The following is a 14,528-nucleotide window of genomic DNA, read 5'->3' as shown; positions in this document are numbered from 1 at the left end:
TTCTGTAAGTTGAGCTAGCCGGGACAAATACGTGTTAAGATGTGAAATAGTCACATCATTGTCCTTACAGAATATCATTGTTTACAGACACATTTCCTCACAAAATTAGAAAAATGTCATGAAATCCATTGTATTTTTATTGAAAATGGAGAAATAAGCATATGAGAAATAACTGTACTCCCAAATCCTTCAATTGGAGTAATACTTGTTTTGCACAGAACACCATTCTTTTTTTTTTTTTTTTTTGCGGTACGCGGGCCTCTCACTGTTGTGACCTCTCCTGTTGCGGAGCACAGGCTCCGGACACGCAGGCTCAGCGGCCGTGGCTCACGGGCCCAGCCGCTCTGTGGCATGTAGGATCTTCCTGGACCGGGGCACGAACCCGTGTCCGCTGCATCGGCAGGTGCACTCTCAACCACTGCGCCACCAGGGAAGCCCCCAGAACACCATTCTTTTCTCTTGGTTTTCTTGTTTCGTTGCTGTTAGAGAGGTACTTTTGGGCTGGGTGTGACTGTTCTATAAAATGTTTACAGAGATGTGCATATATTTTTTGCTGAACCACTTGCCATTGATTTGCACACATTAATTTAAGCAGTTTGCTACATTTCCTAACTTACATTCTTTAATGTTACCTGAATGCTTCAAATTATATTTCCTTTTTTCTTTATGTCAGGCACTTCTGCCTATATGATCACTTTACTTAGGATCACAGTAAAGCAAATACTTTTGTATTTTTTTCTTTTTTATAAATTTATTTATTTATTTTTGGCTGTGTTGGGTCTTCATTGCTGCACTTGGGCACTCTCTAGTCGCAGCGAGCGGGGGTTACTCTTCGCTGCGATGTGCAGGCTTCTCATTGTAGTGGCCTCTCTTGTTGCAGAGCATGGGCTCTAGGCGTGCAGGCTTCAAGAGTTGTGGCAGGGGCTTCCCTGGTGGCGCAGTGGTTGAGAGTCCGCCTGCCGATGCAGGGGACACGGGTTCGTGCCCCAGTCCGGGAAGATCCCACATGCCAAGGAGCGGCTGGGGCCGTGACCCATGGCCGCTAAGCCTGCGCGTCCAGAGCCTGTGCTCCGCAATGGGAGAGGCCACAACAGTGAGAGACCCGCGTACCGCAAAAAAAAAACAAAACAAAGAACTGTGGCACGAGGGCTTATTTGTGGCTCAAGGGCTCTAGAGCGCAGGCTCAGTGGTTGTGGCACACAGGATTAGTTGCTCCGCAACATGTGGGATCTTCCCGGACCAGGGCTCAAACCTGTGTCCCCTGCATTGACAGGCAGATTCTTAAGCATTATGCCACCAGGGAAGTCCCAATACTTTTGTATTTTTAAAATCACCTGCAGCTTTTACAGTATTAGGCACTTCAATTTCGATGAAATTGCAATTTTCCAGAATTTCGTTATCATGACATTTAATGTTCAGATATAGCACACAGGTTGTCCATTATGAAGAATCTTAAATTCAGTTAATGTTAAAGCAGATTTTCTTCACTCTTACTAAATTTTTGTTATGTTTCATAGCACTTGTAAAATATTTTGAAATAGTAACATTAATGCTAATATTCATGTGGGAAACAGTTTATCTTCTTAAATTCATACATTTGTCTTATTGTCTTTTTTTTACAGACAGAAGTGGAACTTATATTCACTTGTCTTCATTTTTCTTAAAAAGTTGTTTTTGAATTAATATTATTATTAACGATTTGTTCTAAGAATATTAAAACTTTGATGGAAGATGAGCTCAAGTGATCAGGACATTGATTCAGGTGTACTTGGCATAGCAGTTCATTAACTATGTGTTAATTATCTATGATTACTCCAGAGAAGCTATAGTGGCTTCATCTTTTAGGTTGCTTCATTAAATCATTAATTTTCTTGGAGGTAACTAAGCCTGACATAATTAAGTCATCTCAGTCTCCACAGATTTTTATCTTCCCATGATGTCAAGAACATTGAGCTAGTTAATATAGGGCATTGCAACTTATTCCATGGATGTACTGACTTTTTATTTTAGAATGCCTTATACTGTTTTGTCTTATATTTAAGTATAGTCTCATAAATGTATATCTTTTAGTTATTTATTTAAAGTTTTAGCTTACAGTTTGTATTTCCTGTGTAATAAGCTTATTTATGCATTTGAACCACTTCTTATCAACAGTTCTTTGAACCATGGCTACATAAAGCTGCTGCAGTTTATCCAGAACGTCATTTATGAGGAAGGATTCGATGGATCCAATCCCCAGGTATTGAGTACCTTCAAAGCCTTTTTATAATCATGTATGTAATGCTGTTTTTAAACTCTCTAGGGGTAGACCCAGTAGGTCTTAGAATAATCAACAGCGAACAAGCTGTTTCTAAGCACAGAGGATGTAAATAAGCAGAGCACGGGCAGCCTTGGTTTGACTGTAAATGTGTATTTAGAATTTTAGCTAAGTTCTCAGTGGATGCCCATAAGATGTTCACATACACTGTCAACATTATTTTTAAATATGTATTTGTAGTACCTGGAGTTAATAAATACCACAGTTTGAAAATTACTGTTAAATCTGCAAGACTTGTACTCTTCTATTGAAATTTTTTATATTTCTGTCATTTAGGCCTTAATGTTAAATTATCTTATGCGTAAGAATTAATTATTTCAAGATTTTATTTATTATATTATGCTTTGAGTTGTCTCATTGAATAAAAGATGCATTTTTATTTGCTACATTAAAACATTTTATAAGTTAACTATTTCTCTGTAGCTCTATTTTTAAAAACTTCCTCTGGATTCCTACTATTAAAAATGTTCCGGTTAGTTTAACTTAAACAAAATGAGGGAAATTTTATTTCTAGATATCATGCCTTTCACAATTCTTCCTCAGTGATTTTAATTGCTATTGCTGCTAAAAGTTTTGCATTTCATTTATATTATTTTAGTAGAATTATTTCCAGAGCACCATTATTTTTACTGAAGAAGACAAAAAAGCCAAAAGTCTTATTTTCAGCATTATCAACTACATTTGCTCTTAATTTATATCATAGATTTTTAAATATTCTTATAAGCTTTATTGCTATATTTAACACTTTGTCCATAGCAAAATAAATACTTTTAAATTTTCTTTCAATCATCAGTTTAATAGCAGGTTGAAAATACTTATGTGTGTATGGCAAAGCACAGACATTCATTTATAGATGGTTTTTCATATATGTTACAGTTTTTGTGATGGCCCTTGGTATTTAGTACAGTTTTATTTTGCTCATTGTTGTTCCATTTTTGGTCCTAGCTAAGATTTATGGGCACCATGTCTTCTCTTTGGTGGCAGTGCCCGTCTGGAGAGGTAATTGGTCCCTGACAGACACCTCTCCCCACTTGCTCTGGTAACTATGGAAACAGGCATGTCATAACAGTTCCTGTGGTACAGTGTGCAGAGCTGCTGCTCTTGTAGAATGATGACACATCTTCTAAGAGCAAGAAATTTTATAGAATGCAAAAAAGCAAAGGCAGTAACAAAGAGATACCCTTATACTTACATATATGGATATGTATACACACACACACATCCGAAGAACCCTTAAAAAGCTATTATTGGAATAGAATGAAAGGTTTGTTTTCTTGTTTATTTGACTATGAATCAACACTGTTTTCAGTAAACAATATTTTATTTCATGAACATTGATAGACAACAAACTGGTTTGGGTCTCTGAACCAGAGGTTCTATAACTTTTGACCTTCATAAAGATTAAACAGGTTTGAGACAGACGTTTTTATGGTGAGTACCAGGAATGCTAAAAACAAATTTTTAATCAAATTAAATATACCAATAAGTTATTATAAATATATATTTCCAATTTTATTAGAACTAAAATATAGTTAATGAATTCCCATATTTTTAAATTATGGATTGCATCATTTGCTTAATTACCTAGTCTATAAATCTGCCTCAGAAACTTTAGATTACTTCCAGAAGCCACAGAAATGCATCTATCAGGCACTACTTCAAAAAATATTATTCCCGGGTCAAAATAATATTCTGACACTGAAATAAATCCTACTTTTTAAAAGGATATTTTCATCTTACTTTCTCTATCACTACATTTTGAAATAAACTAGTTGGAGGCAACAAATAGAAATAGACTCTAAGGAACAGAATATTATATACTACCATATAATTAATAACAGTAGTAAGTAAAGTATTGTAGCTCATCCATAAAGATACTTGGAGTGGAAACATTTACAAATCGCTGTCATAATTTTATTTTTAATTTTTGATTTTCAGATATCTAAGAAATAATACAATAAATGAAATTTGAACATTGATTTTACTTAGAGTACCAGATTAAATATTTTAGATCTTCTCATAGGAATATATTTATTGTTCAGCTGTCAGCAAACATTTATTTTTTAGTTTTATTATGCCTTACAGTATGCCCCATTATTATATGGTGTAGCAAGGAATTATACGTCCCAAACAACACAGGAAATTTGTAACTCAGCCTTTGTTTTTACAATACTGTCATATTTTTTAAAATATAAATGTATTCCCTGGGTTGAAGTATTATGCTCAATTATGTTCTAATGTGCTGTGTACATACTTCACTTAAAATCTTATCACTCATTCATTCTCTGGCTTTTAATATTTTCATTCTTTCTATATGTGTATATCAGTGTAACTGTCAAAGTCACTAAACTGTGGTTCTCCTGATTCTGCACCTGACAGCATTTTTGTTATGAACTTGTGTAAACTTTTTGATACAGCAGTAGTAGGTAATGGTGACTGTGGATTAAAATACAGCTGACCTTTAGTTTCTGAAGTGTTGACAAGGTAAACAATATGAGGCTGCTCTCCTTTTACCATCGGATTTCATTCTAATATCTAGATTTGGGCCGGGGGGGAATTTTCTCTCTTTTTTTTCCAAGTTGCTGTTTCTGTTAGGAATCTAACTTAAGCTACAGTTCATAAGAAAACAAGTTTAAGGATGAGAAAAATGAACCTTAATCTTGCCATTTTGTTTAAATTCTGAGTTTCTAAGTAATACATAAAAATGAATAACCTATCATATTTCACAGATATAGGAACTCATTGGAAATTTATTTATACTTCTAACATATACCATGGTACATCATATTACTTCATTTTATTCAAGTAATGCAGAAATAAAAAGAAAATAATTTTTATGGACTGTTGAGGATCACCACATATGGTATCTTAGGTGCTTGTCATCATAACCTCAAGGCAACCAGAAAAGAAAACTGGACCAACTGCCTTGATATTATTGTCTTTGTGCTTTAGGCCCTAGAAGTCAGAAAGTTTTTCTCAAATGTGCTTAGACTAAATTCCTCTTTTTAAAATCTCATTCTCGCAGTTTTATCCAGGCCTTTGTGTCACTTTATATATTTGAAGAATTATATGGTCTCATACAGCAATGTTCTATCCTTTTAATTTTAGAAATGAGAAAACTAAGGCCTAAGTAATTACTTGTTTTACCCAAAATCATACATCTACTTAGTTGCACAACGCAGACTTTAAGTCTGTATCTTACCCATCTTACTATCGTCCCCGTAGTCTTTCCTCTTCTAACATTTCAACGTTTTATTCATTTTCCCTACTTTCTTTTGTCAATAAATTCTACTTGAAAAGGAATACAAAAAATCACTTGTGTGTCTAATATCAGGGAGATATTATATATTGTGTGTGTGTATATATATATATATATACATATAGTATTGGGCAATAACTAGTTGGCTAATAAATTTTATTAGTGGTATTTTGTAGCAACAGCAAGTGATATATATATTTTAGGATCTTGTTTCATCAGAAATCACATCTAAAGTGGCATGTTCCAAATCTTTGCTTTGGGAGAATAGTCTTATTTTCCCCTTTAGAATTGTAATAATGATTTTCCAGTTATTTTCATGTGCCAGGTTTTGCTAAGAGCTCCTTCCTTTGCCTGGAAATTTTGCTGAATTGCTAAGGAAAGCATTTGCAAAACATTTGTTCAGTTAGAATAACCCAAACAGTAGAATTTATTATAAACACATCTGCTGGCAAACATTTATTGACAATCATTTTAGGTTTTATTTAATGGTTTTTCAATACTCTTTTCCCAAGAAATATCATTCACTATTATTATGACCTTAATGTCAATGGGATCAGGTTCCAAACATTCACCTGTTAAGTTTTATTAAAAGTGTCAAATTATTATCATAAAAAATAGCTTCAAGAAGAAAAAATAGAGGCAAGTGTAAAATGCTAAACCCCCAAAAACACATTTTTAAACTTCTTTCAAACAAAATAGTAGGCGGTGGACATGATAGAATTTATCTGAGAAATAGTGAGCACTCTGTAGTTTATTGAAAGACTTACAGAGTTTTGTAAGAATGGTTTGTAAGTATTCTAGTTTAGATTCTCTTTATTATTACCTGTGATTTGTTATGTATTATTTTAATTGCCTCAAACATAATTCTTAGTCACCGTTAAGATTTAGAAACAAAAGCTTAAGGCTTGTGATACTCTTCAAATTTTCCAAAAGAAAAAACAAAACAACAGTTCTGCTATATTTTTATAGTCTTGTAATCTAAAAGGTTTCCTTTATATTGCCTTATTATTGATAATACATAAAACTTTTTACTACGTCTGTTGACATTATCTCCCTGATCTGTTTCGAATAAAAATAAGAACCGGCAGATGAAAGTAAAAGAGGTAGGTATCCTATTGTTTAATAAAACTTAATGTGTTTACCTCCCTCTCACTTTCCCTTAGAAAAAACAGAAAAACATTTTAAGAATAGGAATCCAGAATCTTGGTTCACCTTTGTGGGGAGATGACATTTGCTGGACAGAAAACTGTGACAGCAATCACAGTCTTACAAAGTTCCTCTATATGCTCCGTGGTCTCCTGCGAAGCTCTCTTTCAGCCTGTATCATCACAGTGCCAACACACCTTATCCAGGTAAGAACCTTCCAAAACTACTTTCTCCTAACTCGTGGTTTATAGTGAAGAGCAGTTTATAAGTACTTTATGAATCCGGTAAATTATTTTCTTGTGCCATTTGGATAAAAGAGACTTCAGATGCTTGAAATGCCGGAACAGCAAGATGTCTTTTAGATTATTCAGTTCTCTAGTACTTGTGGTTTTAATATACAGTGAGTATGTGGTAATTTCATCTTCACTAATTTTTTTATTTTTTTCTTTGATTTATTGTGAACTTGCTAGTATCATTGTGACGTGAGGTTGATTTTGCTGTCATATCTTGTCATTGATCATAAAGCTGATCTGAATATAGATCTTGAAGAGATAATTTTACACCCATGTATAGCAGCATTACTCACAACAGCTAACATGTAGAAGCAACCTGACTGTCCACTGACAGATGAATAGATAAGCAAAGTGTGACATATCCACACAACAGGATATTATTCAGCCTTAAAAAGGAAGGAAGGGGCTTCCCTAGTGGCGCAGTGATTGAGAGCCTGCCTGCCGATGCAAGGGACACGGGTTCGTGCCCCTGTCCGGGAAGATCCCACATGCCACGGAGCAGCTGGGCCCGTGAGCCATGGCCGCTGAGCCTGCGCGTCCAGAGCCTGTGCTCTGCAACGGGAGAGGCCACAACAGTGAGAGGCCCGCATACTGCAAAAAAAAAAAAAAAAAAAAGGAAGGAAGGAAGGAAGTTTTCACATGTGCTACAACAGGGATAAATCTTGAGAACATTAGGCTCAGTGAAATAAGTCAATCACTGAAAGACAAATACAGTGAATCCAGTTATATGACATACTTGGAGCAGTCGGAGACAGAAAATAGAATGGTAGTTGCCAGGTGCTGGGGGTGGAAGAGAATGAGAGTTATTATTTTAATGGGTATGGAGTTTCAGTTTTACAAGGGCAGAGAGTTCTGGAGATGGCTGGTGGTGATGGTAGCACAACATTATGAATGTGTGGGGTTTTTTGTTTGTTTGTTTGTTTGTTTTTTGCAGTACGCGGGCCTCTCACTGTTGTGGCCTCTCCCATTGCGGAGCACAGGCTCCAGATGCACAGGCTCAGCGGCCATGGCTCACGGGCCTAGCCGCTCCACGGCATATGGGATCTTCCCGGACCAGGGCACGAACCCGTGTCCCCTGCATCGGCAGGCGGACTCTCAACCACTGCGCCACCAGGGAAGCCCTATGAATGTGTTTAATACCACTGAACTGTACACTTAAAAATGGTTAAGGGCTTCCCTGGTGGCACAGTGATTAAGAATCCACCTGCCAATGCAGGGGACATGGGTTTGAGCCCTGGGCCAGGAAGATCCCACATGCCGCAGAGCAACTAAGCCCATGCACCACAACTATTGAGCCTGCACTCTACAGCCCGCATGCCATAACTACTGAGCCTGCATGCCACAACTACTGAGGCCCGCGGGCCCAGAGCCCATGCTCTGCAACAGGAGAAGCCACCACAATGAAGAGTAGCCCCCACTCGCCACAACTAGAGAAAGCTTATGTGCAGCAATGAAGACCCAATGCAGCCAAACATAAATAAATAAATTTATTATTTTTTAAATGGTTAAAATGGTAAACTTTACACTATATGTACTTTACCACAGTAAAAAAAAATTGGAAAAAAAGCTGATCTGAATAGGACTAGTCCCCATCTTCCCTCCTGGTTTCTATATATATTTCTCCTGAAGTTACACTCTCATTAAAAGAGGCCAGCCTCCCCAGAGAAAGAGGGGTCTTTGTAAGATTTTCTCATTGGTTCAAACAAGTTTTTTTCTTAAGACTGTTCAAGGGGCAAGTTTGGGACTGTTTCCACAGTATGTATGTATATATGTATACATACACTATAACATGATACTAGAAATAATATAACTGAAATACCTGCTGCAATGAATGGAATGTGAAAGTCAAAGTACTAAATCACTGAAGTCATTTTTTCTAATGTACATACTAAAACACTTTGATTTGGAATGATTATAGCAGAGAAGTTTTGAGCTTTGTTTTACTTCTCTAAGAAGTAGCAATTATAACAATAATGAGAGCAACTAGCAAATAAAAAACACTAAGTCAGGACCTAACAATTCTTATAGAATTTTTATGTAAATGCTGTTATCTCCATTTTACATATAAGGAAACTGAGGTATAGAGAAATTCAGAAATTAGATCAAGGTTAAATACTTGAGAAACCATAATTTGAACCCAGAAAATCAGATTCTAGAACCATATTATGGGAAAGTTCTACTACAATATCTAACAGATTTGTATTCTGGAACTCATTCTTTCAAAGCTAGTAAATCTCAAATCTTTAACCTTAAGGCTAAATAGAAAGGACTTGAAGGGTTCATCTGAATTAAGCTCCTGTCCTTGGATACATTAAGCATTATCCCTGTTTCACAACTGGGGTCTGAACTTAAATAACATATTCAAGCAAATCAGAGAAACAAGGACTATGCTTGGTGACACTCCAAAGGTCTGTGAGAACTTTACATTTAATTACATTAAAAGAAATATAGCAGATGTAATTTAAATTTGGAGGTCTCCAGGGAGTACTTGAGTACTCGAATAAGAATAGACATATAAAACAATGGAATAGAATTGACAGTCTAGAAATAAACCCATACATCTGTGGTCAACAAGGGTGCCAAGACCATTCAATAAGAAAAGAATAACCTTTCAACAAATGGCATGGGACAACTAGATAGCTACATGCAAAAGAATGAAGTTTGGACCCTTACCTCACACCATATACAAAAATTAATTCAGAATGAATCAAAGACCTAAATTTAAGAACCAAAATAATTATGAAATAAATATATGTATATATGTAATTTTAAAATTTATTGCAAAGGTGCCTATGCAATAAAGAAAAGAAAGAAAAAAATTTCTAAGGCCATTTTGGTAGTGATCATCATTATTATTTAGAGAAGAGATTCCAAACCTATTGTGAATGTTTGTGACAGTGATTCCTCTAGCCTCTGTGTAAGAGAAGAGCAGTAATGCTATCAGAAGACTTCAAATCATCCTATGTACACCACTGAACATTAAGCAGTATTTGAATTTTGGTATTTTATAGATATATTTGAATTCTTGTAAAACTGAAAAAGATATAATTTAAATTCTGCTTTTTAAAATACCAGTAAAGAGACTATTTTGAAATGGAAATAGGAGAACATAAGGTCAGACTTTGGTGACCTTATACCACAGTCTCTTCCCTAGACAATTTTGCCTAGCTATTGTATAGTAGTCTTCTGGTCCTAATATCAGTGGAGCTATAAGAAAAAATAAATTATTCCCTTGCTCTTTGAACATGACATCTGACCATATATTTGGTTTTTTATGAAAATACTTAGGAGAAAATGTAAAACTTAACAGTTTGCTTAAACCAGTCATGATATAAATAGTGGATAAAACTCTAAATAAATCTTAAAGACTGGCAAGGAAAATCACAATGTTTAGGCTAAGAAAAGAGAGTAAGAAGTGGAAGCAGTATGCTTACAAAGCTAACCAAAGACATATGCATACACAGAACCAGGGAACTGTGAGTTTGTTTAATAAAAACTTACACAGTGATTTCTACAGGCCAGTTGCAGTCCTAAGATCTTTTCAAATATTAACTCATTTAATCCTTATAATAATCCTATATTGTTGGTGCTATCATTATTTCCATTTTATAGATAAGGAAAAAGGGACAGAAAATTTAAGTGACTTTCCCAAGATCACACAGCTACTTGAGTGGCAGGATTTAGATCTAAGTGTTTCCCTTCCAAGTACCATACTCTTAACCACCATGCTCTGCTGCTTATTCAATGGAAGTACTAAAATAGGGTCAAAATCAAGAAGCAGACTGTGTACAAAGTAGCATTCAATGATAGAAAGAGCCTGGGCTTTGGAGGGAGATAGACCCAATTAGTTATTTGGTCTTAGTCAAGTCCTAACTTTCTCAGCCTCAGCTTCTTCATTTGTAAAACTTCAGAGGATTAGCAATAACATGTGCTCACCCAGTGCTGGCACATGGTAGGCACTCATTATATGTCAACAATTGTCACCTTCACTATTGTTACTTAAACACACCTCCAAAACTGAGAATTTGAACAGAGATCAGGCTACAAAAACTAAGGTACACAAGTCTGTTGAAGTAATAGAAATCTTCAGCTTTCTGCCTCTTTTTATGAACAACATGGACAGGATCTTCTCACAGGTTGGACAGGATCTTCTCACAGCTTAGGCAGGTTAGGAACCTTGGCTGAAGTCAGATGGCCATTGAAGTCTTAGTAACATCACCTGTTGTAACATGACTCTTTTTAACATCATACATCAACTTCCTCTCGACTATGACCAGTGCCTTCCCTGAAGACTCTAAGTCAAGGTTTAAATGGTGATTGAATAATTTATTCAATCAACAAATATTGATGGCAAGTACTATTCTAGGCATCCATGGGGATAAAGTAGTGAACAAGACAAGCAAGGTCCCATCCTCCTGGAGTTTCTTCAGAAATATGAAAGATAGAATGGATGGAGCAGACAATCAGTATATGTACGTATTTGGGATGCTTGAGCTTGGTATTTGAGAGTAAAGTAGATTCTGACAGGAAATAGAAATGCAGTTTGATATCCTTGGAAATTTTGTCATATAATTAAACATCTATAGATAATAGAAGTGTGACACCTTTATTTGAATATATTATATAAAGTAACACTACATTAAAAGTATATAAAATATTTATTTCTCTTAGATCAGGAAAAACAGCCAATCACAACCCTCAGAATGGGAAAAAATATTTGCAAACGAAGCAACTGACAAAGGATTAATTTCCAAAATATACAGGCAGGTCATGCAGCTCAATATCAAAAAAACAACCCGATCCAAAAATTGGCAGAAAACCTAAATAGACATTTCTCCAAAGAAGATATACAGGTTGCCAACAAACACATGAAAGGATGCTCAACATCACTAATCATTAGAGAAATGCAAATCAAAACTACAGTGCGGTATCACCTCATACCAGTCAGAATGGCCATCATCCAAAGATCTACAAACAATAAATGCTGGAGAGGGTGTGGAGAAAAGGGAACCCTCTTGCACTGTTGGTGGGAGTGTAAATTGATACAGCCACTGTGGAGAACAGTATGGAGGTTCCTTAAAAAATACAAATAGAACTACCATATGACCCAGCAATCCCACTATTGGGCATATACCCTGAGAAAACCATAATTCAAAAAGAGTCATGTACCACAATGTTCATTGCAGCTCTATTTACAATGGCCAGGACATGGAAGCAACCTAAGTGTCCATCGACAGATGAATGAATAAAGAAGATGTGGCACATATATACAATGGAATGTTACTCAGCCATAAAAAGAAACAAAATTGAGTTATTTGTAGTGAGGTGGATGGACCTAGAGACTGTCATACAGAGTAAAGTAAGTCAGAAAGAGAAAAACAGACCGTATACTAACACATATATATGGAATCTAAAAAAAAAAAAGATTCTGAAGAACCTATGAGCAGGACAGGAATAAAGACGCAGTCATAGAGAATGGACTTGAGGACATGGGGAAGGGGAAGTGTAAGCTGGGACGACGTGAGAGAGTGTCATGGACATATATACACTACCAAATGTAAAATAGATAGCTAGTGGGAAGCGACCACATAGCACAGGGAAGTCAGCTCGGTGCTTTGTGTCCACCTAGAGGGTTGGGATAGGGAGGGTGGGAGGGAGACACAAGAGGGAGGAGATATGGGGATATATGTTTATATATAGCTGATTCACTTTGTTATACAGCAGAAACTAACACACCATTGTAAGGCAATTATACTCCAATAAAGATGTTAAAAATAAATAAGTAAAGATTCCATGAAGTTCAAAAAAAAATAGCCAATCAGTGTTCTTACTTTAGTTATTAGCATTCTGTCAGACCTGTACAGTAATGATTAGTTACCCTTTATTGTACTTTTGGCATGCTTCCCATGTTTAATTTCATTGTAGAGAAGGAACACATAGTTAAGGAAATTGCAAAGAGGGGGAAAAGTTAAAATAGGGAAAATAATGACATAGATTCGAAACTGACTTTAACTTATTGTTGTAATAAGACTTTTGCAAGTAGAGTGGAAAAGAATTATTTTTAAATTTGCATTTGAACTATTTTCTGCTCAGCCTCATAACTTTGAACTTGAAATAGTTTATTTCCTTTGGGTTAGAGATTATTTTCATCACAGCACAGGAAATAATAAGCATACATTATAACAAATGAATAAAATAAATTCTAAATATCTGTTTGCTGAAAACACTAAAATTATTCATCAAATATATTATGAATGTCTTAAAATATGTATGCATATATAGTCCTAAACAATTTTCCCTGTGAAGTAGTATTATTACTCATCTGCTCTCTTGCTAGAATATAGTTTTAGTATCTGCCCAAAGACACTGTATTAAAAATGTATGTGAAAATGGCCAAGTTAAATACAGACTTTGTTACATGCTGAACTGTGGAGCAAAGTGTCATTAGAAGGAGCAGAACTATGGACGGCTCCCCTATATTCCGGCATTACTCAGTTCCCAGATCCCTGCTGTGTAGTTGTTCCACTCGCCAAGAAGCCTGTTAAAGAGCCCCCAAGAGCATGTGTACAGCCCTCCATGTTAATAGTTAATTGGTGAGGATGGCAAGATGAGAGGACAGCCGAACATGTGGTCTCTCAGACTCAAGCAGTAGACAGACCTTTAGTTATAATAACAGCAGCTGCTCACATTCTCACAACTCAACTGTTCAAAACTGTTGTCGAGCGAAGATTATAGTGGATTGAAAAAGAAAGAGGAAAAGTTACATCTAAGAAAAATAACTAAAACCCTACCTTGAAACTCTTCCTTCCTATTATCTTAAGTATGAGAATATTATTTCAACTTTTAAAATCTTAAGTATAAATTTCCATATTAAAGATTGTTATATTTCAGCTGCTTTTTTTCCTGTTTACTGTTAGAAACACAAATGTCTGTACACCCTTCGAAACTTTTTAACGAGCTTTTTTTACACGGTGATAACTTTGAAGCTGTTACAATTGGTTACTGTTTGATTTCCGTATCTAGCAATATATGAAACTCTAATGTTTTTTGGTCTTATAAATGAGAACTGGCTTACTATTAGCGAAATTTGTCATCCACTTGCAAATTATACAAATATTTTGTGCCTTTTAAATTAATTTTATTTGCAATTATCAGTGACAGTTCTGCTTAAGAAAAATGGTGACCAATAACATTTATTCTTTTTGGAAATAGAAACTTAGTTTCATGCCTTATTATGATTATATTGGTGAGGCGAAAGGAAAATAAATTTCCCCTAGCTTATGCATTTTATTTGCACAATATGTGACAGGTTGTTCTCGATTTGTATTTTTTATTGATTGAAAACACTTTTACCTGAAACTGTCAGGAAATAAATATTAAAGCACTTAGAGTGGTAATTAAAATAGGAAAGGTTATTTTTCTATACCTTTCTCACAGCTTTCCTTTCAAAAAGAAAATTTACTTTTTATTATTGCTAATCTATTCAAGCTGTCATAATCTACAGTTTTAAGGA

At 35.4% G+C, this 14,528-nt stretch overlaps 1 protein-coding gene across 2 annotated transcripts in view; it reads left to right on the top strand.

Moving 5' to 3' along the window:
- ELP4 (elongator acetyltransferase complex subunit 4) overlaps window positions 1–14,528 on the top strand; it is a 243,473-nt gene that overhangs the window by 84,858 nt on the left and 144,087 nt on the right. For both annotated transcript variants that reach the window (XM_049714242.1, XM_004263959.3), the window contains exons 6-7: window positions 2,155–2,239; window positions 6,740–6,928. In XM_049714242.1, the coding sequence (XP_049570199.1) occupies window positions 2,155–2,239; window positions 6,740–6,928 (274 nt within the window). The remainder of the gene's footprint in view (window positions 1–2,154; window positions 2,240–6,739; window positions 6,929–14,528) is intronic.

The sequence above is a fragment of the Orcinus orca genome, chromosome 8 (genome assembly GCF_937001465.1).
Source record: "Orcinus orca chromosome 8, mOrcOrc1.1, whole genome shotgun sequence".
Taxonomy (NCBI): Eukaryota; Metazoa; Chordata; class Mammalia; order Artiodactyla; family Delphinidae; genus Orcinus; species Orcinus orca.
This window is presented reverse-complemented; position numbering and strand designations above follow the sequence as displayed.